The sequence below is a fragment of the Myotis lucifugus genome, unplaced genomic scaffold (assembly GCF_000147115.1).
Source record: "Myotis lucifugus unplaced genomic scaffold, Myoluc2.0 scaffold_133, whole genome shotgun sequence".
NCBI classification, from domain to species: domain Eukaryota; kingdom Metazoa; phylum Chordata; class Mammalia; order Chiroptera; family Vespertilionidae; genus Myotis; species Myotis lucifugus.
Genome location: NW_005871181.1, coordinates 59,464 through 87,232, shown reverse-complemented (window position 1 = coordinate 87,232; position 27,769 = coordinate 59,464). Strand labels below are relative to the sequence as shown.

At 45.2% G+C, this 27,769-nt stretch overlaps 1 protein-coding gene and 1 non-coding gene across 2 annotated transcripts in view; both read right to left on the bottom strand.

Moving 5' to 3' along the window:
- RAB3GAP2 (RAB3 GTPase activating non-catalytic protein subunit 2) overlaps nucleotides 1–27,769 on the bottom strand; it is a 56,808-nt gene that overhangs the window by 10,291 nt on the left and 18,748 nt on the right. The window contains exons 5-26 of the mRNA XM_006094305.3: nucleotides 26,126–26,173; nucleotides 25,972–26,047; nucleotides 25,559–25,660; nucleotides 24,227–24,326; nucleotides 23,556–23,654; nucleotides 20,943–21,091; nucleotides 20,050–20,129; nucleotides 19,835–19,924; nucleotides 18,319–18,458; nucleotides 16,396–16,612; nucleotides 15,545–15,688; nucleotides 15,239–15,321; nucleotides 14,645–14,709; nucleotides 11,540–11,630; nucleotides 10,722–10,849; nucleotides 7,755–7,968; nucleotides 7,186–7,283; nucleotides 5,791–5,896; nucleotides 5,046–5,206; nucleotides 3,360–3,588; nucleotides 1,171–1,344; nucleotides 974–1,080 (exon numbers count right to left, since the gene is read on the bottom strand). Coding sequence (XP_006094367.1) covers nucleotides 974–1,080; nucleotides 1,171–1,344; nucleotides 3,360–3,588; nucleotides 5,046–5,206; nucleotides 5,791–5,896; nucleotides 7,186–7,283; nucleotides 7,755–7,968; nucleotides 10,722–10,849; nucleotides 11,540–11,630; nucleotides 14,645–14,709; nucleotides 15,239–15,321; nucleotides 15,545–15,688; nucleotides 16,396–16,612; nucleotides 18,319–18,458; nucleotides 19,835–19,924; nucleotides 20,050–20,129; nucleotides 20,943–21,091; nucleotides 23,556–23,654; nucleotides 24,227–24,326; nucleotides 25,559–25,660; nucleotides 25,972–26,047; nucleotides 26,126–26,173 — 2,701 coding nt within the window. The remainder of the gene's footprint in view (nucleotides 1–973; nucleotides 1,081–1,170; nucleotides 1,345–3,359; nucleotides 3,589–5,045; nucleotides 5,207–5,790; nucleotides 5,897–7,185; nucleotides 7,284–7,754; nucleotides 7,969–10,721; nucleotides 10,850–11,539; nucleotides 11,631–14,644; nucleotides 14,710–15,238; nucleotides 15,322–15,544; nucleotides 15,689–16,395; nucleotides 16,613–18,318; nucleotides 18,459–19,834; nucleotides 19,925–20,049; nucleotides 20,130–20,942; nucleotides 21,092–23,555; nucleotides 23,655–24,226; nucleotides 24,327–25,558; nucleotides 25,661–25,971; nucleotides 26,048–26,125; nucleotides 26,174–27,769) is intronic.
- On the bottom strand, nucleotides 21,642–21,774 carry LOC111827117. Its single transcript, XR_002830613.1, has one exon. It is a non-coding gene; the product is annotated as a small nucleolar RNA SNORA36 family (small nucleolar RNA).

Genomic DNA, 27,769 nt, shown 5'->3' with positions numbered 1-27,769 from the left:
TTTACATCTTATCTATCCCGGCATCAGTCCTGAAGGATTGGCACCGTCATTAAAAAAGGCGGAGCGAGGAGAAATGGGCTGAGAGAGGCAGTGCCTCCAGGCGTGGGCCCTTCTCCCCACACTTTGGAGTGAACGCCCGGAGAGAGGTGGTCGCCAAGAGTGGCCGAATGATGCCCGCAGAGCTGAGGCCCCAAGGCCGGCTTGGCCTCGAGTTGCCCTGTGCACAATGAGGCCGTCCTGCCTCTCCTGCTGAGGCCGACGGAGACGGGATGAGGGGATGCAGACGCCTCTGCACAGTCGGCCCTGGGCAGGCATCAGGCTCCTGACTCACTTTTATCACGGTGACCACAGTATGAAGAATTTTCAGTTAGGTAGGTGCCATCTCATGCAGGAATTCAAAAGGAAATAACAAATATACTTATTTCCCGGCTGGTGTGGCTCAGTGGTTGAGCCTGGACCCACAAACCAGGAGGTCAGTGGTTCGATTCCCAGTCAGGGCACATGCCCAGGTTGCGGGCTTGATCCTCAGTAAGGGGTGTGCAGGAGGCAGCTGATCAACAATCCTCTCTCATCATTGATGTTTCTCTCTCTCTTTCTCCCTCTCCCTTCCTCTCTGAAATCAATAAAAATATTAAAAAATACACACACACACACATACACATATTTACTTTTCACATCTAACAGGGAATAGGCAAATCACACTGGTTTTAGATCAGAGGACCCGAGGCTAAATCCCGACTCAGCAGCGTGCGCTTAGCAAGGAACGCAGCTTCTCTGGACCAAGCTCTAGCTCGAGGATAACAGCAATGCCTACACGCCATGGTTTCCTGTGAGCGTGAGGACAATGCCCAGCTCCCAGGACTGAGACATCCGAGGGGAAAATCCCGTGTCCCTGTAAGTTACGTAATTAAACAGCTGAGTGTGCACAGGGTGAGCGCAGAAAGACGACCCCCGGAGAGGGGCGGCGTCTCACCTCCGGGTCCTTGTTCCACTGCACCACGTACTCCCAGCAGCAGTGTGCGTGCAGCACGTCCAGCTCCAGGCTGCACGGGAACTGCTCACGGGCCGCACGCAGCAGGTCTGCAAGGCAGAGGCAGGGGATGTGACTGCCGCCTCCACGGACACGGGCGGGCCTCCTCCGGGCGCCCATCTCCCCGCATTGTGTGTTACCTGGTATGGCTCCCAAGTCCACGTCCACCTCTGACACCTCAGATGAACCTCGGCTGATACCTTCCTTGGGTTCGTCTGGGTTTTCTGCATCTCTTTCTTCGTTAGCCAGTTTTAATAGTTCGGGGCTCAAGTCCTGTTTAAATACCCACTTGGCCACACTGTCTGCGATGCCACCTGCCGTTTGGAGACAAGAAGATGGAAAGTTACAGCATAGCGTCTGTGGGAGGAGCCGTCGGCTGGGCCTGCATTTCCAACCACGAGTCTAAGTGTCAACGTTCAGTTTTCAGCCGGAAAGTGACCCAACCCCAGGGGAGTCACAGCAGTTACTACCTACCACCCCACCTGTGAGGGTAGCGGGCATTGGCTATCTAAGGGCACTTTTAGACTCATCTAAAATATTAAACAAATACAAGTGAATATGCATACACGCCTGGATACTGCATACCTTCTACATTCACAAATTCAAAATATACTTTACCAGACGGAGACGAAGGGATGAACACATGTTTGAAAAACACTTTCATTTAAATGTAAGTAAAAACACGGATTAGCACGATACTGGTCTAGGCTTCTTAGGGCAATATATTACTTTTAAGAGTCAACTAACTTGCCTATATGGAAAATTTAGGGGCAAAATTCAGCTACAGTTAATCAACAACATGCTATATGCCTTGTTGCAATCAATTTAGTCCAAAAACTTATAAATGCAAACTGAAAAACATTCACTATGAAGAGTCCTGTTTATTACCCAAAACATATTACACATCTTCTGTAATTTACTGAAATGTCTTCTCTCAGTCTTTCCTATTTTGATTCAAATGTACACCTTTCCACAAAAAGAATACCTCACAGTAAAATCACAATTATCAGGGGAATGGGAGAGCAGTGTGCTGGGCGATGTAATTTCGTATGTTTGGCTTCCCAATCACTTGCAAATTTTCCTTCCAGAATCAAGGCCCTGGTGATACTGCTTCGGTGAATATTAAAATGGTGTTCCCACACTTGCCCCGGGTGGCAGCGTGGGGTGCTGTGAATTTATAATTAAAAACTTCACAAGTCTTATAAGGAATGAGAAAACGGGTTATCTAAATAAAAACCTATAAATACATGCGTATTTATAAACTCAGAAATAGTCATCCCAGCATCACAAGCCTGACGGAGCTGCTGGGAAGAAAAGGGGACGAACAAGGTCATTCAAGATGTAAATGCTTATGGTCCTGAGATAGAAGCCCGAGACCAACTCCAGGAGGCAGGAACCCATGTGTCGGAAAAGACGCACACGGTTCAGTGGAAATTAGCAAGAAGAGAAAAGTTGCAGTTCTGGTCTCATGAGAGGCTTCTGGGAGGAGGTGGCACTTGAGCTAAGATGTAGCGCTCAGGGTCCAGGAGAAGAAGAATGAGAAAGGGGGAGGCGGGGAGAGGGAAGAGCGCAGGCTCAGAGATGGGGACCCCCGGGCTTCACTGGCGCTGAAACCTAGCGACCAGCAGGAAGTAGGAAGGGGCTGGATTCAGTCGGCCGTGCTGGAGAGCCAGCTGCCAAGTTCACTTTGTCCGGCAGCTTCTGAACTTCTTAGTCTCAGTCTTAGTCCCTAAACGCTTAACCATATGGGCAGCCCCAAAGACTTTAGCTTATGGCTTGTATGCCTCAATAATATGGCATTAGAAATTAAAATGCAGAAATTATATTAAAAAATGTTATAATTCATTTTAAAATGAAAAAATAAACCCACTGCAGGTTAATATTTTATGAAAATAACTGTAATTCCCAAAGCCCAACAGGATGTCCAGGGAGGAGGGGCGCTACACTTTGCAAATCTCTCTCCCGTCTGGCTCGGTCTGGAGTCTCCTCTCCGATGAGCTCTGCCTCCCGCCCACTGGGCTCTGCCGTGCTGGGTGAACTGCTCAGGGAAGGAAGGGATGCACCAGGCACGGAGTTAGAAAAGGGGGGACGCTGGAGGCCCCCAACCATTCGTTGAGAACAGCTGCTTATTTTGCAAGGGGTGGGGTGGGGGTCCCTGAGCAGGGAATTGACAGGATCAGACTCTGAGAAGAAGTGTGTGGTGGGCTATTTACCCATTTTAAAATCTGAGCGTACTGCTCTTTCCTTATTCTTTCAGTCATTTCCATAACAGACGCTCACACCACCACAACAGAGCTGCAGACACACATGCTCCCAGAGACTCCGTTACCTCTCCCTCCTTCCAGGAGCTTCCTGACGGAGAGCCGGGGGAGCGGCTCGGCCGGCAGCGAGGGCGCCCTGGCGGGGCGCGTGTCCGCTCTGCTGTGCAGCAGGGTCTGCAGGATGAGGCAGTCCTGCAGCTGTTTCAGCAGCAGCTTCCAGTACTCGGTGTCCAGAGACAGGGCCTCCCAGGAGTCCGTGAGGGCCTCCGCGTCCGCACCCACAACTGTTTGGGAAAACTGACAGACAATGCCTGGTGACGACCTGGTGGGGATTCAGCATCACCATGAACTTTTTTTTTTTAAAATACATTTTTATTGATTTCAGAGAGGAAGGAAGAGGGAGAGATAGAAACGTCAATGATGAGAGAGTATCATTGATTGGCTGCCTCCTGCATGCCCCCTACTGGGGATCAAGCCTGCAATCCGAGCATGTGCCCTTCATCAGAATCGAACCTGGGACCTTCCAGTCCGCAGTCCAACGCTCTATCCACAGAGCCAAACCAGCTAGGGCACCACGAACTTGAATGAGCTCTGAACCTGCGGGCTGATGGACAGCCCGGGTACATCGCACAGATGTAATCACTCAGCTGGATGAAACGTGAGGGTCAGGAGTGGGCAGGAGACTCGGGGCGAGGGGGATGGAGTGTGGACATTTACAGAGACCTGCCGGCGCCCCCTCCCTCGGGCTGTCAGGGCAGCACTGGAGAAGGGCCCGGCCCTCCTATCAGTACCAGGACACTGACCTCTCTCCAGAATGCACTCACCAACCCAGAAAACGTGTCTCCAACTTCTCCCTCATTATTGCAAACCTCTCAAGATGCTAATATTAACTGACACTACGAACTACTGAGACCGAGGATGTAAGTGATTCTCTGCAGACCTAGTTAAGGGTCTCATCCAGGTTAATGTGGCTTCCCGCCAGAAAACAATCTGAGCTACCACAAGCTATGAGATGTTAGCCCTCCCTCCCCAGCTCCCCTACTCCCCGTTTTTTTAAAAAATATATTTCTTTATTGATTTCAGAGAGGAAGGGAGAAGGAGAGAGAGATAGAAACATCAATGATGAGAGAGAATCATTGATTGGCTGCCTCCTGCACACCCCCTACTGGGGATCGAGCCCGGAACCCAGGCATGTGCCCTTGGCCGGAATCGAACCCGGGACCCATCGGTCCACAGGCTGACGCTCTATCCACTGAGCCAAGCCGGCTAGGGCTCCCCCTGTTTTTTTAAAGCGTCTCGAAGAGGTGAGGAGAAACCACCCAGGAAAGGGTCAGCAGGGAACTTCTGAGTCATTGGGTGCTGCGTGCCTCACACACCCTGTGCTCACAACAAGGGAGGTCGAATTCCAGGAGCTGGAACAAACCGCGGAACCATGTGGTCCAACCCTGGCCTCTCTCACATGGGAAACTGAGGCCACAGAACTCATCTTTAAGGGTCTGGCCACCGATCACCAGCCACTGGCAGAGCCACAGCAAGTTCAGCACTTGCCGCCTTGGGCCACGCGTGCTATGCTCACATGTGGGTGTCGTCTGAATAAACAGACTAGGGGAGCACCCCTGACCCCCTCCTGACCCTAAGAAAGACAAGTAAGAATGGGACACACAGCTCAGGTCCCCGATGCTGCACAACACGAGGACGTGCGGTGCCTCCGCAGGTGGGACGGGCACGGACAGACGCTGCGCCCTGCCACTTACCTTCTTCTCGGTCGCGCTGTCCGAAATCTGCGCGGCCACCGAGTGCCCCACGTGCGCGGAGAGCAGGGCAGCCCCGTTGTTCTCAGACTGAATGCAGGCCGTGCGCATCTGCTGCCACCACGGGGACACCGACTGGGAGTCCCACGTGTCGTCGAGGGCCACTGCAGCCAACGTCAGAAAGGAAGCTTAGTTCCCAGTTCTGGGCCGTCTTCCAGATTAAACATGGTTAGAACTAAACTCCCAGGGACGAACCTGCCTATTTCTGAATGAACTGGAAAGCTGGTCTAAGTCTAGCTGAGTCAGAACACGTCTATTCCAGTTACTCTTGCTGTGTTGGTCACCTTGCTTCTGGACCAACTTTAAATCCCTGCTTGGAATAGTTAGTCATTGCTGAAATCGAGCATCGAATGTTTAATGTAATAGGTTATTGTTCTCAGCAGAACAAAAGTAAGGAAAGTAATAACCTCCACCAGAGACCATTAGGTTTACCTCCGAGTTAAGCAAACGCACTGTGCAGATTACATTCTTTTTGGTGACAGCACAAGATGCGACTTTCATAAAGCCACGTCCTCGCAATGCATGAGGAGCGTTCTCTGCATACGAGGCTCTGGGGAGAAAGACTTTGCAGCTGCCGTCTCCTGTCAGGAGACACGATCTCCCCTGCGGCTTCTCTAGCACTTCAAGCACTAAACAGGCTTCCGAGAGCGGAGGCCGCGGACACGCAGTCCAGGCCCCAGCACTTTACCTTTCATCCGGCTCAGGAGGGACAGTGTCGTGTGCAGACAGCGGACAGACTGCGGCCTCTCCAGGATGTCCTTCTCCTTAGAAAGCCACACGCTCAGGAGCAGAGACTGAAAGAGATGTAGATCCTCTTCAGTCTAGACAACATTTCACTTCAACTCTCGCACTTGTACACGGGATTCAGTGTTTCTGGGAAGTGAGTGGGGGCTGGGACATCATGTGACAAGGACAGAATGAGGTGCCGTCTGCCTAAGGGATCCCTAGTCCTCTGTGGAGATCTACATCCCTCCTCCCCACCTCTTCCCTGGTCTAGGCGCTGCCTTCCAGCTGGAGCCTCTGTCACACTAAGTCCTCAGTTAATGTCATTACCAGGGTCTGCAACTTTAAGCAAAATGATGTGTAACAAAACCCCAACTGTACCGTAGCCTCTCATACACATAAGAGTTAAGTTTCCTCAGCACCTTACGACGTGTAACAAAGCCATGGCTACATCACACACGTAAGAGGTAGGCTGTGGCATCTCCTCTGCTCTGCCTGGGCACGGGCACTGGCAGTGGCTGCTCTGGGAACGAGCCAGACGCGAGCAGGACGCACGCTCACCGCGTGGCACACAGACCTGCACGTAGGTTCCCTCGGCCAGAGGGCTGAGCAAGGGCCAGGTCGGCTGCCATGTCCCCTGCTGGACGTGACCACAGTGACCAAGCAGGGTTCTTTTTAAAGCCAATCTTATTGTACATTCAATTTCTTACTTTGATTCTTGGGCTCTGTTTTTTGTGTTTGTTTTTTTTAGAGAAGTTCCCCCTCCCTTCCCATTCGCAGCTGTGAACTGTGAGCGAGGGCATGCATCCGTGTGCATGTGGGTGGTAAGAGAACAGCCTGTGACGGTGGGGTTACTTCCTTGCCCTTTTTAGAACGGGCAGACGTCAGTGCTGTGCTTTACCCACGGGATGAATCTTCTGTCTACATTTCCTCCAGCACAGAGACCAAGGTCTAACACAGACTCTGCTAGGGAATGCCTGATCACCCTGCATTGCTGGGAGGAAGTTCTTTCCGATAGGAACATTGCTACTGATGGTCGTGGTCCACTGAGAATGCATGCATACATGGCACATGATACATTTCTTTTAGGGTAATCATGGACTATGCTGTTATAATCTACAGGGAATGACAAAAAGAAAATACTATTAACTAACTATATAGGGGCTTATAAATTTTTTTGACCATTTTTAGAAGGATCTCATGTATGTTCTATGATACGCTTTAGACCAGCGGTTGCCAACCTTTCAGACCTCACGGACCACTGGTTGGCCACCGCTGCTTTAAAAAAAAAAGGGAAAAAAAGATGGACAGTTCCGATGAGTGAGCAAGAGAGAACAGCGTCAGCAACAAGGAAGCTCACCAGCAGCAGCTGCGGGCTGAGTCCCGCCGACTCCAGCGTGCGGCACATGTCCTCCGTGGAGCTCTCTCCGTGCAGACACTTCCAAAAGAAGAAGCTGCCTGTGGGCGGAAACAGGACGCATTAACCAGTGACCCTCACCGTTCGGACAAGCTTCCTCAACGGCCACCTAAACCCCCAAAGAGCAACATAACGGGAGAGGAGGGAAACTGTTGGTTCAATCTGCTTGACTTCTTAAAGCGGAAGCCCATCCTGACACCGTCTCTTAAGTGTACTTATGGATACAACACAACTGCTAGGACACAGTGCCTGCATACCCAGAGCATCTTTAGGTAACTGACAAATTCTGTGGTTAATTTCAAAATGAACCGGATTTCTGAGACGCTCTAGGCTCGTCCAGGCTTCCTTTGAGAGCGGGCGGGATTCCAACAGGGGTCTGTGATTCCACCCACCTCAGGTCACGTGCCTCTCCACTCAGGTGAGTCCACCCACCTCAGGTCACGTGCCTCTCCACTCAGGTGAGTCCACCCACCTCAGGCCGCGTGCCTCTCCACTCAGGAGAGTCCACCCACCTAGAGCCACGTGCTCCTCTTCATCCATCTTCTTTATGTTGATCACGTCCTTCTCATACTCTAGATATTCCAGGAATGTTTTCACAGGCAACACACCATCCTGATCATCAGAAAAGCGGACAGCAGCCCTGCTGTTCTCTTGTTTATACTTCTCTAGCAATGCCTGGAGCTTCACGAGTTCCTTTTCATCCAGCCTTAGCAATACAGCCAAGTCCTTAAAAGCAGGAAAAAATTCTGAATGGACGACGTTGCTCTCTCTGAGTCTGCCATGGGTGTCAACCCCGTCCCCTGAAGTGAAATGCAACACCACAAGCCAAAGATGGATTTTTAATTAATGTGACTGCTCCAATGAACTTGGTTAGAGCCTTATTCGCCAATTACTCTGCGTAAAACTTGAGCCACATTCATGAGGAGGCTATTTAAATAAAGTAGACTAAAAGTACCATTTTTAGAACATTTCCTGAGATTATACTTGTTTAAAATGTTCAGATTTTAATGAATGTGTTACTGTGTAATCAGGAAAAAATTTAACAGGGTGTCAACTGCCACTCTGGTGAGTCTGAGGAAACTAAGGGACTAGTCAATAAGAAACTGACTCCTCATTTATTCAGTAGCATAAACACTGGAACATGTATCTATAATAATAAAAGCATAATATGCTAATTAGACTGGACAGCTGAACGACCTTCCAGATGAAGCTGGGGCTGCGAGGGCCAAGGCGAGGGCCGAGCCCCTTGCACGAATTTCGTGCATCAGGCCTCTAGTTACATATAAATTCTCCATGTGGCTCTCGGGGCTACAGAGACCGGAAGTCCCTGATACAGCCTGCAGCCTTTCAAACCACTCTTCTATACCAATGTGCAGGAACATCTCCTGATCCAACTGTTTTTCTAAATTGGGGAAAAGTACACACACACTTTAAAGACCACACTTTTGCCACAGCAAGCACAACTCGCTCCCCCCATGTGACGTGAGTAAGGCTGCATCCTTAAACCAGAGCAGTTTTACCTAGTTATTGACTAAGGCTGTTGTTTCCACAAACCAGCAGTAAACTGCCAAATGCTACCGAACGCCTGCCAGCAGTCCATGCTATACTGGGTTTATAGACGAGCTGATGGACCATGTGCCAGAGACAGCAAAATGAATTAATTCAGCCCTGAATTTCAGTTCTGTGTGCACAGAATTAGCCAGTCAGCCTAGAGGCTGAGTGTATGGTGTGTAAAGGATCTAAACAAGTCTATGGCAAATAAGGTTTTAATTCCTAAAAAGTGCTTTAAAAATAAAAAAGAATCTGACAACTGATTTTGAAGAATTTGTAATTCTTTTATCTTTGCATATTATGCTGGGCTATCAGGTGGAGATGCATTCTGCAGGGGATTAGCAGAGCCATCTTTGTAACTTCCTTTGGCAGAGCGTGAGATGGTAGCTGGGTCTCATGAAAACATTAGGCACTGCCCTAACCGGTTTGGGTCAGTGGATAGAGCGTCGGCCTGCGGACTGAAAGGTCCCAGGTTCGATTCCGGTCAAGGGCATGCACCTTGGTTGCAGGCACATCCCCAGTAGGAGGTGTGCAGGAGGCAGCTGATCAATGTTTCTCTCTCAGCGATGTTTCTAACTCTCTATCCCTCTCCCTTCCTCTCTGTAAAAAATCAATAAAATATATTTTAAAAAAAAGAAAACATTAGGCACTGAGGAATCTGTGAAATGCCTAGGCAATCCTGTGCACATAACTCAATCAACCTGAAGATCCTGGAAACTGGCTTTGTCATGTGCAACAGCAGTCACAGAATACTCTGAATATATCACTATTCAAATGCTTTGTAAAATCCATCTATAATCCCAAAGACAAAAAAGATGCTAGAATGTGGAGGTTGTTTCCATTACAGAGAGAAAATCTTCTCTCATTTTTATGTTTAAGAAGTTGTTATTCATGTATGCGTGTTTAAAGTACATTTCAGATGCACCAGATAATTTTCTTAAAAGAACTACCAGTGACCTGACATCAGTAAAACCAGACAGCTGGCCACGGTCACACAGAAACCGGAGTGGGAGAGGGGACATACTTCTCTCTGGTCCCCATTAAGAAACTTCACTTCTCTGTATGGAACGTAGGGGTTTTATATACACGCCTCAGAAATGAATGATACTGCACTGTAATAAATAGAGATTACCAGGTGCTGTCACTTATGTTATGTTTTATGGAATAAAAGCATAGAACATTTACTATAATTACTGTAAACACTTGGATGTACGATAGAGTCTTTTAAAGATGCATTTCTTTATGTGTACACAACAGATGAGCTGTATGCGTTTGCTGACAACAACACAGAAAATGTGGTCTGTTTGGCAGAATCATTTCTTTTTTTCTTTAAAGGAAAGTAAAGTTTTGCTACTTCGGTAAGCTGACTCTATTTTAACTGGCAAATGTTGTCCAGAAGTTGTATTATAAGTAGTAACTTTAAAAAATGAGTTCAGGCCCTGGCTAGTTTGCTCAGTGGTTAGAGCGTCGGCCCGTGGACTGAAAGGTCTTGGGTTTGACTCCCAGTCCAGGGCACATACCTGGGATGCAAGCTCAATCCCCAACCCCGGTAGGGGCAAGTGCGGGAGGCAACCAATCGATGTCTCTCTCTCACGTCGATGTTTCTCTCTTTCTCCCTTTTGTTCCCCCCTTCCACTCTCTCTAGAAATCAAAGGAAAAAATAGCTTCAGGTGAGGATTAAAAAAAAAATGAGTTCAGAAAAACTAGAAGCTTCTAGGGTAGTGTAAATGAATAATAAAATTTAATTTTCTGGCATATTTAATATAAATTTAGCAGCAAGACACAGAGAATTAGCAGGGAGTCTTGTAAAGAAAATACACCTGTATGCTTTATAAAATTTTTCCATTTTCTACTTCTTTACTTCCAATTTGAAAAACTGAAAATAAGCGAGGAGACGATTTTGTCGAGTGGGTAATGGGAGAACTCACGTTCTCAGAGACCGACGTGTCTGCAGGAGAACCAAGGGCATTTAACTGACTGACGGACTCGTAAAGATGGAGCAGCTTCAGCTTGCCGGCACAGAACTGGAGCAGCCCTTCGTCAACAGACTCCACCTCTAAAAGGCAACACGCAGTAAAGAGATGTTCCGCAGATTCACAAAAGGCTTTTCTCCATTAAGTCTCTTAATATTACCTAATTCCCTGCTCTGATTTGTTAAATACTGGGAAGCTTACACTATAGAAGATTAATAAGGCAAAAATAATTTTTCTATCATGGCCAAAATATTTAAATTTTTAAATGAAATAGGTACTCTAACAGTAAAAAGAAAAAAGAAGAAATATCTTGGTCTAATATTCCAGTTTAGATAAATGATCTGGAAACAGCTTTGAAAATGTCCTCTCTCAGCCCGTGACTCATCACTGCCTATTAGGCTCTCACACTGAAGATAACAAATTAAAGCTGCTATCGTGGTGGTCAAAGATATGACGATTCAACCAGAAACTGTGGATTGTGCCAAATGTATCCTTAAGAAAGGGTGGCAAAGAGACCAAAAGTAGAATTCCTATCAATTAGTTTTTTTTCCCAAGATTAAAAAGCTCAGATAAAGAGCAACTCATACCAAGAACAGGGAATAAAAAAGTCCCCAAATCTTAAAGGTATGAAAGAAGTTTCCTTTTATCTTATGTACTTTATTTCCACCTTAAAGTAACAGGAGAGCATCATAAGCCGAGGATAGCTTTCTACTTCTACGATCAGTTATACAATGAAGTGAGACCATAACCACCCATCAGTACAATCTGATTACCTTGATTTTTCAAAGTGTCCATGAGAGTTTGGGTGACGTTTCTAAGGCAGGAAAATGGTAGACGTTCATTTGCCAAAATGCTTTCCAGAGCCTAGAAGAAAGTAGCAATCCAAGTCATTAGAAGGCACTTATTTGTTTATATTTGACATCGATGCCTCCACTTTCACTACACCACATTTCAAAGGGAAACTCCATATGTAAGCTGCATTAGTATATATACCTGAGAGTGAAGGGTGCATCATAAGTAATATGTAATCAATTTCTTGTCATGCCGAACATGATATGACAAAAAGTTCAGATGAGAATGAAACAACCAAAAGCGACTGGTGTTTAACAGAATAGCCAGGACCAATTAGAAAGAGAGGTAAGCTACTCACTAATGAGTTTGAATAAGTCTATATTATATAAATATCAATGAAAAGTAGAGGCTGTTGTCATGTCAGGAACAAAAGCTGACAACTTAATTACTGCATATGGGCAGGGCTGACTGAATCTAGGCCAGTCTAGATATATAGGGTGTGCCCCAAAAATGTATACACACTTTGAATGATTATAAAGTTAGTGTTTATTAGCATATAGTTCATTTTCAAAATTTAAAAGAACCTACAGAAATGAATGATTTTTTTGTCAATGCGTTTTCAAATTGATGACCGTTCTAGTCCAGGCACTGCTGATAATGTGAAGCAATGGAATCACAAACATCAAGAATCACCTCATTGGGTATTTGTGGGCCCTCAATTCGTCAACTGTTGCTGGTTTTGTACTGTAAACTTATCTTTTATGTATCACCTTTAGAAAGTCTAGTGGATAAATATTCTTTGTTCAAAACTTAGACTGGCTTCACCCATTATTTCAAATCAGTTAAACCTAAAAAGAAGTGAAAACTGAGTTATCAGCTGTTAAAGTGAGTATACATGTTTTTGGGGTACCGTATATATACTTACCGCACCTGCCCCTTCCTTCCCCCTGGTAGAAATTTAAGAGCCTTTATCACCAGTTCCCAAATCTCTCTTCATGCCTAAAGAGGCAATCATCAGAATCCCCAAAGGGTTGGACACAGCTCATACTATCATTTCATATTAGCACATTAAATCGTATTTTTATTGATGGGCTGAGTATAAAAGGTTAGGCTGAGAATGTGGCGTGAGACAAACACCAGCTGTGTGTTCTCGGGGAAAATCAGGCTTAGCAGGTGGCTCGAGAGGCCGGCCAGGCCTATGATGACCCAGCTACCTGGAGGCTATACAGAAAGTGACCACATGTGGTAAATACCCCGGGAGATGTCATCTGCATCTGCTCTGTCTACTCTGACACAAGCTGGCAGCTGGCTTGCTTTCTTCTCTGCCATTCAGTCTTCCCAAGTCAAAACTAGTTTCTTTTCTCCCCTTAGTGTCAAAAACAACACACAACTTTCACTATTAGGATTCCTGGCATTTTAAAAAAATTCATAACTTCATACACAATTCAGCAGTATAGTAACAACAACAACAACAGTCAAGACGACAGTTTGTACTATGCTCAAGATTCCCAGGATGTGAGAGAAGAAAGATGGGGTGAAGATGAGAAGGCGTGTGTGGTTATAACCGCCCCCCTTTCTGCTACTGATTCCGAGCTGCCGGCCTAGATGCCCACCTTGTCATGAGAGTGCCATCCTTGATACCCGAGACTTTGCTCTGAGGAAAGGAGAGCCCTGAGCCTCCGAGCCTAGCAAGCCCCCTGAGGTATAAATGCAAGAGAAGCGCTTCTTTCTTTCTTTTTTTTTGAACTTTTATAAGAGCTTTTTGAGCCAAGCTGTCAGTGGGATGGAAAACTCGACTGAAAGTCAGAGGGACTTGCCTGTTCTACAATAAAACAATACAACGTGTTTTAAAAAATAAAAGGCAAAAAGAAATCAGTAGTCATTGAATCTTCCCACGTATCTGGCCTGGCTTCAGACACTGAGGATTATAGAAATGGCACATTCGGTGAGGTCCCCACTTGAAGGAGCTCAACAGAGGGGCAGGTGAAAAGGTGGGGAGCCACGACTAGTATCAGCTACCCGGTGCGATGAGCGGCGGGGGAGGAGCTCGCTGCATCCATGGCGGAAGTGTCTGGAAGGCTGTGGAGCTAGGACTGAGCATTACGAGGGGACTGACAGGGGTGGTCGTGAAAGAAATCATGAGGCACCACGTTAGAGCCCTGGAGTGGGGCTGGGGAGCAGCAGGGTCCCTTACGCAGTGAGACGTGAGTCAGGACAGGATTTCCAGAAGCAATTTACCACCAACCAGTGGTAAAGAGGCTCCGAGCCTAGCAAGCCCCCTTAGGTAGAAACGCAAGAGAAACGCTGCTTCTTTTTTTTTTGGAGAATGTTTAGAAAAGCTTTTTGAGTCAAGCTGACGACATGTGCCAGGGAGCAAGAGAAAAGTCCTGCTCATGGGCACCAGGAGACACACAGAAGGATGGTCACAGCTCACGGCTCCTCACAGCAGGAAACTGGAAACGCCCTAAGTGTCCACTGGCGGGAGGTGACTAAACTGCAGTCAGTGGAATCACAGGGCACCGTCCGCGGCAGCCCGTGCGTCAATGTGGGGGAGGCCCAGACACACGGGGAAGGAGTGACGTCACAGAAGACGTGGGGCATGACTCCTTTTATACACAGTCGAAAAGGCGGAGAGGGCATCCATCAGCTTTAAAGGAGCCACGTAAAAATAACAATTCTAAAGAAAAGCAACAGAGAAGCGACATTCTGGTCCCTGAGGGTCGGGAGAGGGGATGCGGCTGAGGAGGGTCATGGGGGGCTCCTCAGAGCTCCTGGTGTCAGCACGCGGGTTTACATTATTATTCTTTTATCTCAACTGATTGCAGGTACACGTGTGTGTGTGTGTGTGTGTGTGTGTGTGTGTAAAACACATGCACTTGCCTGTGTGGTAGAATTACTGACTTTTTCAAAAAAGAAAGGAAAAAGGGACAGCAGGAACGGCCGTGTGGGAATATAAAAAAGGATGAACATGAGTAAGAACACGAAAGGAAGGCTAGCCTTTCGTGCTTGGAGGGGAACGAAGAAAATATTTTCTCCGGAGGGAACTGGAATAGCTACTCAGCAGGAAACTTCACATAGACACTCACCTGCTTTTTGGTTGCAGGGTACTTAATATCGAGAATTAATTCCTTTATTTCTGTTTCAACCGAATCTAGAAAGAGAAAATCAGGCAAGTAAAATTTCCACTTTTATTGCAGGCAAATTTTATTCTGAAAGAAAAAGGCATCTATGTGTACTGCCCGTCTGCTTGAAGGGTGTCTGGGTCTCTGGTGCTGCTATTACAGATGTGAACACTCCCTGAGAGGGCGACTCCACTGGACAGCACAGTGAGCGCCTGCGCCTCGCCTCCTTCTGAAGAGCCGTCACAGCTCATGAATGCGATCTAGTGTCTGACGGCTCCATTTAGAGCAGGGGTGGGGAACCTTCTTTCTGCCAAGGGCCATGTGAATATTTATAACATCTTTTGTGGACCATACAAAATTAGCAACTTAAACATTAGCCGGCTATATTTGGTCAAACACGTAATTAACTCACCCCTAATGCCTTGGCAAGGCCAGACCAAAGGATTTTGTGGGCCTTATATGGCCCATGGGCCGCATGTGTCCCACCCGAGTTAGAGAATAATATTAATTTAAGGAACAACAGAGTATGCTTTAGTATTTTTACTAGAGAACACCCACCAAGACTGGGAGATTTTGCTTTCAGCAAGGCTGCTAATTTCTTCATTAAGTGCATGTCCTTGGCCCGTTCGCTCTTCTTGTCACTGAAACAATAAACACAACACGTTCTTACAAATGTGACCTTGCTTCCTTCTAACTCTGACCCTCCAACTGTGCCCTGTCCTTTACACTCTTCCTACTTAAGTTTAAAGGTATCAGACTCATAAGAAAAGACACACACAGGAAAACAACTGCAAAACTACTAGCAAGATGCAGGCGGGACGAGTTAGTAGCGGGGCGCCAGCGAGGGACATCGAGAAGCCTCACCTCAGCGCCAGGTGGAAAGGAACAGTCACCGTTTTCACACCTGCAGACACGGGATCCACTAGGCAGATCTGGTAGGTCTGTGGCTGCCAACTCTGACTGGTGACGTTATTTAAGCCCATTATTTTATAGCCAGGATACAGGAGCCTGTATATACAAAGAAATCACACACCAATATGGTGACCACAGACAAAGGAATGCCACTAGGTGCTTCTATTATGACCTGGGACCCCAACATTACAGCAATGCAGAAGCATCAATAAGGCAAATAATACAAGCGGATACCAAAACGGAAGTGAAGCGGGACTCGATTGGCAGAGTGCTGCCTGTTAAAATGTGCTAGAGCCCGGCCAGTGTGGCTCAGTGGTTAAACATTGACCAATGAACCAAGAGGTCGCTGGTTTGAGGGCACATGCCGGATCCCCAGTAGGGGGAGTGCAGGAGGCAGCCAATGGACGTTTCTCTCGCAACGATATTTCAATCTCTCTATCCCTCTCCCTTCCTCTCTCTCTAAAAATCAATACAAACATATTTTTTAAAAATGTGCTAGAAAAGGAAATGAACACAGGCCCGTGTTGCAATGGCAAACAAAGCATCTGACATCTGAAGGCATCTTCCCTCCGGAGCCTCCACAGCGTGAGGAAGGGACGGGACAAAAGGCAGCACCAAAGCTAACTCATTCGGTAGCACATCGCGGCCTTTTCAAGAAGGTTTCTCTGTTATCACACACTTGCAGGAAAAACCATAATAAAGAACATGTGTCTCAAACAACTTGCAAACGAATAAGCAGATGGAATGAAAGCTTTACTTGGATGAAGCTCTGCTGCACCAGGAAGGGGCGGCCTGCAGCTCACCTGCAGTGCTTGCCCACGTTGAACGCGCCCACTCTGGGTCCCTGCTGTGTGCTCCACACCTCCAAAATCCCCCTCCTCGGCGCGTAGATCACGAGGAACTGAGCCACTCGACTGGGGCCCTGGGGACTCCCAAAGGGGGAGGGGTCCCCCTTTTCTGGGACTCTTTCGTGGAGGTCCTCTACCACCTGGACCCAACCAATCTGGGCGTCCCGATACCCTGAAGACAGGAGAAAGGGATGCTAATTGGTAAATTAATATAAGTTTAACAGTAGCCTTCTCAAGCACTATGGGATTTTGGGGGGGTAGGGAAGGAATTTAAGAAAAGCTGTAAAACTTCGTTATTTTTAAATTATGAAATATCTTAAACAGAAACTATTAATAATTATAATAAATATAGAATCAACCATGAAGTCTTATTAAATCTTGTATTTTGCTCAGTTTGCTTCAGATCGCTTTTTTTCTTTAAAACAGGTGTCATTGAAGCCTCGTGAACTTCCCATCTGATTCCCTTCTCTCCCTCTCTTTAAAAACTCTCTCCCTTTAAAACACTCTGGGAGGTGATCAGGTTGGGTTTTGAAACAACAGTCCATTTAAACTTTAAGGAAGAGATCAAACTGATTTCCTGTTACTCAAGTTCCTTGGTGCTGGGCAGATGGAGGGAAAGTGTGGGCCGCAGAGTGAAGGGAGGTGGCCGCTCTCACAGGCCATTGATGCCTCTCTTCCCAGCACAGGGAGGAGAACTGATTGCACTGGGGGCCAAAAGGTGAGCAGCAAGGCCAGCAACAAGCCCGCACAGGGGAGCTGGGCCGGCTGGCACACCCGCACCTTCCAGGTTCGGGACAAGTCTTGCTGAGAACACAGCCTTGATGTTGCTTCAGAAGACGAACATCACGGAGGAATGATGTGTCTGCAGCACAGAACCCTCTTCTGCAGACACTGAGGCACGTGGCCGGTGAGCGCTGTAGGAATTCGTCGGCAAGAAGGAATGGACTCCATCCGGTCCAGAGTAGTTTAATGTCCTCAAGTCCATTATGCCAAGTGCGGACCAGATTGCACCATAACTGTGGTTTCCAACCTGTGCTCACATGCTATTATTCGGGTGATTCCCAACGATGCAGTCTCCACTTCTTCCTTCGTCAAAGACTTTTTATTTTGTTCAGGTCGACAATGTAACTTCATATTTTCAAGCCTTCCTAACAGTTAGGTAAGACTATGTGACTAACTTCTGGCGAATATCTTATCGAAAAAGGTTGGAGGGCTTCAGGAAGTATCTTCAAAGTAGACTGAGTCCTTTTCCCTTCTTCCGTCATGGGATACAGACAAGAGGGCTGGAGCTCCAGCAGCCTTTTGCACCATGAGAGGACCTTGAGTGGGAAAGCTACATGGAAGGAGACTGGGTTCCTGAGGACATTGTGGTGATTTCATATCAATCCTGTACTTGGGTCTGATATTAGCAGCCAAATGCAACTCCCAATTGACACAGTTACCAATAACGTAAGTGAATTGGCCAAGCATATGGATAGAGAAATCAAGCCAGCGAAGATGGATTTTGCTAGGTTTTGCTTCTTAAATCTGAAAGGCTCGGCATTCTAGCTTTGGGGAGAACATCTGATTCAAACATGGCCTTGTGAAGTGGAATAAATGTAGCCGGGGCAAAAAAACTGAGTTCAGGAATTGACAATGACAGAGAGAATTGAAAAGTACATAAAAAAGAGGTTAGACAGGCCTATGAGTTCATCAAACTTAAAGACATATCAACTGGATTTCTGGATCAAGTGTTGCCAATCCTAGTTCATGTTTAAAAAAAAAAAAAAGCATAAAGAATTAGACAGATCAACCAGAAGCTAAAGAATGATCATGTTGCTCAACTATTGGGGTAAAAAACAAATGAAGCTTTTTTCCTGGATGTTTGTAAGGACGTACCTTTCCACATGCGTATTGCGATTCCTCTGGTTACATCCAATAGAATAACTCTGCCAAAATCATCCGTTACTGCTGCCAGAGAGTTACAGGGAGATAGACAAATGCTCTCACCATGGCGTCTAGAATCTGGAAGCCCAAATCTGAAATGTGAAAGAAAACGAAAAGCTCAAATCACATTCCAACCTAGAGATATATACCACAATCATGAAATGTGTAAATGACATAGGCTGAATCTACTTTTACATAAAGAAATATGAACCTTGTATGGACTAATAATTAATTACCTACATATGACAGTTTGCACTATAAGAAGTTTCCTCCATTATAAAATAAAAACATATATTTATTTTATAGGTTTTCTATGTAAATACCCACGACCTTATTTTTCAGAGAACATCAAGTGCATCATAACCATCTCTCCTTGATTAAGCGGTATGTCATAGAAAACAATACCCTCACAACCAGCGAAATTTTAGAAAACTTGGCTCCTACACAGGCATTTGCCGTCTGCTTTAAGTTCTTATTCCTAACCTGTTTTCTCTTTGCTAGGTATCACATCTTGCTGATACCAATGTTAATTAGCTTGAAGGGAGAACTTCCCTTCTAAATATTTTTCTCTAAGCTGCTCCTGGTCTGTAACCAATCGCACTAGAGCTGTAAGTACAGTAAGAGTAAAGGGTACTGAGAAAGGACCAGGAGAGCTCACTTTGATGACAGTCCCTGAGACAAAGGGCTCAAATTCGCTACATCTGTTAGGGACGCATAGGGCCATTTGGCTTAATTCCTGATTCCTGAATGAATTTAAAAATGTGGCATATTTTAAAATAAGATGAAAAAATCTTAGGAGAGAAACTTCAAGAAGTTTTGATAACATAATTGGTTGTATCTCTTTAGGTGAAGAATATCTAAAAGGGGGAAGGGAGTGTTTCTACTTCCCTTCATGGTGGTACTTTATATTAGGTAATAAAAAATAATTTTAAAACAAAATCTAGCAAAAACCACCTCTTCTCCTCTCCAAACCTGACAGCACTAAGGATGGAGGTAAGCAAAGAGGCAAAGCCAGCATTCTGAAGAGGGCCTGAATGCAGGGGGCTCCTGTTTTCATTTTATTTTTATTTTTTTAAAGAAATTACTAAGGTGGTTTTTAAAAAATATTTTTATAGCTTACTGACAAACCAAACTATTTTTAAAAAGAAAATCATCAGCTATCACACAGTTAATGTTCCTGCGACTTAGAAGCTAAGCTTTTGGTGTCTGTAAAACAAAAACAACACACACACACAAATACATACTGAGCCCCTGTGATGTCACAGGGAGACAGCAGTGAATGAAACAAGCAAGAACTGCTGTCCTCATGGAGTTTACATTCTACTGGAAAACTCATCCCATACCAGTGACTTTTAGAGGCTCCAAAGACTCATGAGATTAACAAATCCCCTAAGCTCATCGAAAGACCCTAAATCCCACAGAACGTTTCCAAAACCACCCCAGTTTGAGAAGAGCATGGCCGACTTGCCTTACAGCTAATGGGGTGGCTGGCTCCATCTTCGGCTTTTGCTTTTGGACAGCTTCTTCCTCGTGCCTACTCTTCCAGCCAAGCCAACCACTGGAAAGAGAGTGTGAGAATAAAACCGGGGCTCGCAGAGCGTCCAAGCGCAGACTATCACATTAGAAGCCCCAAACCAAGCTAGACAAAGTAGAGACGGCTTAATGTAATTGTTATGCGATTACCTGGCGGCATTAAACAGAGCAGAAGTGAGTTTGCTGGCAACGGCGAGGGCAACGTGAGAGAGCAACGGCTGTGTGCTTCCCTGGAAGACAGAACACGTGCCCGCTGACAAAGGAACAGGGTAGCTTTCTAAGCCTTTCTAAAGGAGGCCTGCGTTATAAAGTCTGAAAAAGCTGGAAAGCCTGGATAGCAAGAACCTATGCAGCTCCTTAAGGGGAGAATAGTCACTTTATTCCAGGAGGTAGCAATATCATCAAAGTGTCAACGTCAAAGCCACTGGCATTTTATCTTTAGGAGTTCCCTCTTTTAGTTGTAACTTAATTGAAACTTTTAAACTAGGATATTAAAATGGCATTACTATATCAGGGCTGTGGATTTCCCAACCATACACAACTTGCTCTTTGCCCTCTTTAAAAAAATATATATGTTTTACTAAAGTAAAAAGATAGGTTAGGCAGGCAATTCTGAGAAGGCTGCTTTTCAAGCGAGAAGTAAGAGCTGCCAAGTCTAACTGTCTCCTGTTTTAAGGAGCCATTTTCACCACGTGGATAATGACAGCTGGCAGCCAGTTCTGTCCTGACAATCCTCACGGACGCAAACCCGTGGGGGCTGGTCCACACCCCGAGCTTCTGACTACTGCACAGTATCCAAGGCAACTCGGTGTCCATGAACTCGGGCCATCAGAAACAAAGTTCAATTGTTTACACTGACTTCAGTACCTTTCAGTTAATTTAAAGAATTTAGAAGAAAGCGAGCAGAGATTCATATGAGCTTAGACTGAAACTTAGCAATGTAAACTGCTCAACCTTTGTAAGGCTCAGGTACCATAGCCATTTTTAGACAAGTTGAAAACTCAGTCTACGGCCTTACCCATGATCAGGGAGGAACCTCTTACCTCTAGAGCATAGAAGAAGCCAGTGAACGGATTGGACCCTACAGTGATGTACTGAGACATGGCAGGTGGGCTGTTCTTAATGGCTGCGTTAAATCCACCGATATTGGAGGCAGTCTTCATTTGATCGAAAGGGGACAGCGTCATAATACCTAGTGATCAAGCGACAACAAGGCATGACCTGAACGGACTGAAAGGACCCTGTCAGTGTAGGCCATTGAATGTTTCCTTCAATTCCATTCTAGGACATTAACCGCTCAATTTAACAGATAAGTCATTTTTAAAGGCTACAAAAGTAATTATCATAATGTACTTGTAAGGTTAAAAGTGCACCTGTAAGTCCTCTAAGCTATGAACCATTACATCTTATCTTCACTGCTCCCTCTGCTTCCCGGAGCTGGCTCCTCCTCACCCTCATGTCTCAGTCTGAATGCCACTTCCCTGGACAGGCCTTTCCTCCCAGGCCCCCCTGGAGTACCCTCTTCCTTTATCACAACTCTGATGATTTATTCCTGATGCGTCTAACACTCTGCTGTTACCATACTGTTTGTCTCCTTATCACCGGAATGTACACTTCATCCGTCTGCCTTGTATTTCTAGCGCCAATATTAGCTGCTGGGACACAACAGGCGCTTGTTCATTTATTTGCTGAATGAACTAATCAAACCTTTGCATAAAGTCCACTGCACTTCTCTTTCTTCATATTGTAGGCTGGGAGATAAGTGAATAGAGTCAGATTTTTCTACCCATTCATTTATCCTAGCCTGTTTCAATGTTCCAAAGTTTAATTAACAGCACAGGGATGCTACCCTGAACTGAACTCAACACTTTGGAATTTTGTTGCAATTTTATTTTAGCAAAAGAGTCAAGACAAACTGAATGTCTACCAGTAAGGTGTTAACACAGAGGACTGCATACAATCCTATGCAACAGTAAACAGACCATCTGTCCAACATCTACTGCTTCGCCTCTAGATTCACACTCCTGCCCTTTCTCCCTGCTCACTCCCGGGGCCAGTGTGCTGATCCTGCGGACTTGCAGTTGGGGTCAGACAGCCGGGAAGCCCCATCAGCAGGTCAAAGGGAGTAAGGAGAATGAGGTCAGGAAACCTACTTCCCGTGACCACTGAACAAAAGCCCGTCCCTTCACAAGGGCAAAGTACGTCTCAACTCTGTCCAACTCTCTCCAGCTCCCCTGCCTGCACCCGAGACAGAGCCTGCTCTCAGGTGCTGAGCCTACTCCTCACCCCCAAGTCCTGGCACTGCTCTGGGCCCTCATCTCTTAGGCCTGGGAGTGGGTAACAGCTGTGCTGTTAACCAGCCCTGAGACCCTATCCCGAATGGGTGGGTCTCACACTTTATAAATAGTTTCTCTGCAAATAAACCCCATTCAATGACGCTATTTTTAAGATGTCACCTGTCTTCTATTAGGACTCTGATAAAAACGTATATTTGGCAAAATTGATGTGAAAGCCTCTTTATAATATGTTGATAAGAAAAGGGCTATAATAGTTGGTATGAATAATCCTAGTTTTGAAAGCCTGTCTACATAACCATACACAATGGTACACATACAATTCTGAACGAATGTTTACAAAAATGCCAATGATAAGTATCTTTAGATGGTAGAATGTAAGGGGATATTGTTTTCATTTTCTCTTTACATATTTATGTACTATTTACATTTTTAACAAGCAAATATTACATTGATAAATAGAGAAAAATATTAAAATAGCATGTTCTTCATCTCCACCCCATTTCTACTACCTTAACTCGGGAGCCCATTACTTCTTCCCAAGATTATTACACTTCCCTACTGTACTCATTTCCTAGTCTTGACCCTTACATCGCGACCTCTGAACTTCCACCAAGTGGTTTTCCTAACAGGCTGAGGTAGTGTCGTGCTCCTGCTCACAGTTCCTCAGTGGCTCCCAGTGTGGCTGTGGGAGAGCTCTCAGTGCCTCCTGCATAGCACGCCGGGCCCTTCAAAACCTGACTCCTGTTTCTATACTTGGCCTCGCTCTTGTCAGTTCTCCCGGGCATCCACTGTTTTTCCAGAAGACAATGCACTTCTACCCTCATGCCTACATGGCAAGAATGCCTTCTCTGTGTCTGTTCTCTTGGTCAAATCCTTCTTCTTCCCGTCCCGGATTAAAGTCCACCCTTCTTCCGCACTCCCTCAGTGCCAGGCCTCTCCGTGCTCCCATTGCAGCAGTCCACTGTCCACTCCGACCATTAGGTTGTGGTCCTGTTCCACGGGTTTCTTCCCACTACACTTCCTGGTAGCAGTGACCATGTCTTCTCGGCTCTATTCCTGAGCCTAGCACGGTGAGCCTTCAAATACTGGTTTCAAGGAGAATTTTGCTTTTCTCTGTATTCTGCTGGCTTAAAGGTTACATTTTAAAAACACTAATCTATAGGGAAATTATATGGATTAAACTTGTCTGCAGAAAAATTAAATCAAATTGTGAAAGTCTGAACTAACTTCCATGTGTCTCACTAAAAGCAATGCATTTTCTTTCCACATAAGAATAAATCTACAGTTCGAATCAATGAGTTCCTGCAATCAAAAGGAATAGAAAGTAAATTTCAAAAGAACTGAGCTAGTAATGCTTACCAATACTAGCATGATCAACGATAGTGTCAACATCTTGCAGACCCCATTTCTTATAAGCTAATGGTGGTGGCTGTATGTTCTCATTGCCTGAAGCTGCAGCTGTCAAAGACAAAAATTAGACAAACCAAACTTCACTATAATGAGTACAGTGAAGTTTTATATTTTTTAAAAGTCACAAAAAATGTAATAACATTTTATGTTTTTATTGATTTCAGAGAGGGGAAGGTAAAGGGAGAGAGGGGTAGAAGCATCAATGATGAGAGAATCATTGATCAGATGTCTCCTGCATGCCCCCTACTGGGGATCAAGCCTGCAACCTGGACATGTGCCCTGACTGGGAATTGAACTGTGACCTGGTTCATAGGTTGACGCTCAACCATTGAGCCACGCCAGCCGGGCTATAGTGACTACTTTAAGTGTCCCCAAGACAATCAGTTTATAATGGGCTAAATTTCAAAATTTCAAAAACTATGAAATAGCTATAAAAATTCAACTGAATTCTGACTTAGTAGAAAAGCGTGTCTATTAGAGATGCACATTTAGCCGAATCCGTGAACAACCCCATTGTTCCTGTGCTGGTCACACTCACCTCTGGCAACTCATAGGTTAAATAGGTTAAATGAAATTAGACAAACATCACCACAAGTTAGCTACTTCTTGTCAAAAATTACCTTTTGCTACCTGATTTCGACAAGCACGAAGAGATTGAAAAAGGCTAAATCCATCAATAGTCACAATGGCAGCAGGATATAAGATACTCAGCTCTTCATTCTACCAAAGAAAGAAGAAAATAATAAATCAGCATTGTCAAATAAATGTATTCATTTTCCTATTAGAGCTGAATGTCATGACTAATGTAAAGTAAAAAACATTATGACAACAACTGTCAACCACCAACACAAAACAACCACAAAAAACAACACAAGCAGAGGAAAAGTAAAAATAAATGGAAAATTAATTTCAGAAAGTTTTTGGCCAAGGAATTGAGATTCTTCTCAAATATAAACTTTTGTTCATGGTGAATAATGCTTTTAGGATACAAGGTGAGATTAACAAAAAAGGTATACGTTTTATAAAAATAAAATATAGTCATTGTGCAAATACAAACACTATATAAAAGTAGAAAGAAAAAAGGAGACTCACCTGAAATCTCTGACAGGTCTCAGTACATATCCTCACATATAATCATACACTTTTGTGTGAGAATATACCACATATATTATCCCATAACATGCTTTAATTATTCAATAATACGTCAATGATTTTCCATTTTGCTAAGCGAACAAGTAGTTTTTCATTATGGCTACACAGCAATTAACTAGGCATTGCTTTACATTACTAATTAACTCTCTCATAAGAATTAATGGGTATTAATTTAGTCTTTCCTATAAGATTAATTTCTTCTATTGCTCCAGTTCTTATAGCTCTAGTCCATCTATAATGCTAGTTAAGTCCCCACAGGCACACAATATATACACCTGTTAACTTCAAACCTTTGGAAGCAGGGTGGTACAAAGAAGGATCAAATATATGGGGTGTCCCCCAAAATTGTATACATAGTTTGAATAATTATTAATTCCAATGGGTTAAATTTGAAAAGAAAGAAACATCAATTGAGCTGTCAGGAAAAAGTGTGGATACATTTTTGGGGGACACCTTGCACATATACTTTGATACCTAAACCCAAATTAAAACTATATAAAGTTATATAATATCCCACTTTTGTTTTAAGTCACTATTAAATTCTAAAAATAAGAAACCTTTCTTGGCTTCTGACTAAAGTATTTTATTTGACTGCAGAACAAACATGCAAAACTTCATTAAATAAGTTAAAGCACGACTGGTATTCTCTTTGTTCAGCTGTAAATTGGTTGTATCTCAAGAATGTGACCGTACAGCTAACTGTGCCACCAGACAAAGATAGCTTTACCTCTCCACCTGATATAGAGGAAGACACGACTTCAAGTAAAGCCACTGGTACTTGAATACGAACTCTCACATACCTGCTCAGTCACGCCCGGATGCCGTGGGATCTCGTAGGTCCTGCATTTAAGCTGCAGCACAGGGTCCTCATTCAGAAGCTGTGCGAGCAACAGCACACCGTTCTAGGAGGAGGCACAGAGAAGGGCCCGGCTTGATTTCTCACCAACATAGCTGAGCCGGTGCGGCCAGGCAGGGAGTACCGCGTCCCCAACAAGTTCTCCATGGACACCAGGTCCTCTCTTCTCAGAAGAATACAGCTTCTCTTCTGTATCCCTCTTACCAGAACTTTCTACCACCACCCTTCCCCTGTCCAGCCTCCACCTCCATAAAGCATCAACTATGCGTCCCCAACCGGTAGTCACAAACGAGTACAGTGGTGCCTAACTAGGTGTCCCAGTCACTGCTGTTTCCGACCAGTGGGCCCGGGGCTCACCTCCGTGTAGAAGCGCACGGAACCCGACGTGAAGCCCAGCACGATGCAGGTCCAGTCAGGGCGGCCCGTGGAACTCCTGCCACAAACAAAAGTCATGACCAGAACGGCCCAGCAATCACAACAAAGCAAACAAACCCCTCTTATCCATCCTTACCTTTTCTGGCTTGCCAGTGGGATGCACAGGGCACTGGTGACATGCTCCCTAGGAACAAAAACAAAAGTGTGAGCTTATCTCATGAGTGGATGAACTGCTTTTACTTCTCTCGAATGTGACGTTAAAGGGCGGTAAGTGAGAGATGAGCTCTGTGGACCAGTCTGATTCAGCGCCTCAGGAAAATCACAGTAAAACTCCACTGTAAGCCCTGGCTGGTTTTGCTCAGTGGATAGAGCGCTGGCCTGTGGACTGAGGGGTCCCAGGTTCAATTCTGGCCAAGGGCACATGCCCAGGTTGTGGGCTCCATCCCCCCAGTGTGGTGTGTGTAGGAGGCAGCCAATCAATGATTCTCTGTCATCACTGACGTTTCTATCTCTCTCTCCCCTCTCCCTTCCTCTCTGAAATCAATAAAAATATATTTACAACAAACAAACTCCACTGTAAGTAGGACCATAAAATCCATTCCCACGAAAGACAATGCCACATTCACTAGAGGGTCATTTAAAAGCAGTATTTTTCATTCTGTATTGTCATGAAAAGCATGAAAGTAAAGAAAGCAAAACCCGTCGACACACTGTGATTATGTACACAGAACTGAGACAGTATCAAAGCTCACCAGGCTGTCGCCACAGCCCACTCCCCTCTCCTCTGCATCAGTGAGAAATTGGGCGAGGGCAGGAGGCGCTGTTGGTCACGGGAGTGCAGGTCTGCAGAGCACAGACTCCAGGGACCTACTGTGCTTCAACCAGTGGGCTGCTTCGTGCAGATTTTGCAGAAACTGGCCCCGATAACCTATCTCTAAGCACAGATTAGGGTGGATGTTCCCTAGCGGTTCTTTTTTCCTGACATGTCGGCTTGAAAAATTTGTCAAGAGCTCAGAGAACAAGCCCCAAATTAAAATAACTCCTTGACTGATTATTATTTAACCAGTCAAGCCCCAGGACCGTTAGGAGAACTAGAAATACTCTTGCCCACACGCCAGGGAATCACTGAACGAAGTCAACCTTTTTGCTTGTTGTCTGTAAAGGAATTCAGCCATTATGTTTGCGTTGCACTCGTGGCAGAAGTGTCTTTGAAATGCTTTAGACTGAGTGACTTACTAGTAAGGAGAAATATTTTCATTTTTTGATAAGAGTATCTACAATGTGCAGGCATGTACTACGGGCTCCCACTTGGCTTTCCTTTATCTGAATTCAAAGTCTAAAAAATCGTATTCATTCTTATCAGAGAGCTTTGGGTCATAAAAATGCGATTCGAAACAGTTTTGGCTCCAGGTTCAGGCTAGCAGCTCCATCCTGTAACCATGTTAGAGATTTGATTGTATGACTCTTACTGGGTTAGCAGGAAACCTTGAATTCACCAACTTGCTTTTTTGAAGTATTTGTGAGTTCTAAGCATTAATGTAGCCCTGGGGTGGTGAACACAGAAAACAATGTAGAGATGACGTGTTATAGAATTGCACACCTGAAACCTATATAACTTTATTAGCCAATGTCACTCCAATAAATTCAATAAAAATAAAAATAGAAATGAAAAGAAAAAAAAGAATTACTGTAGCACTGTCCCCTTGAAGTACAAGTCCAATGCCAGCGAAGCAGAGAAGACAATTACTGCCCTTGACTTTCTGGCTGAATAAAATTAGCA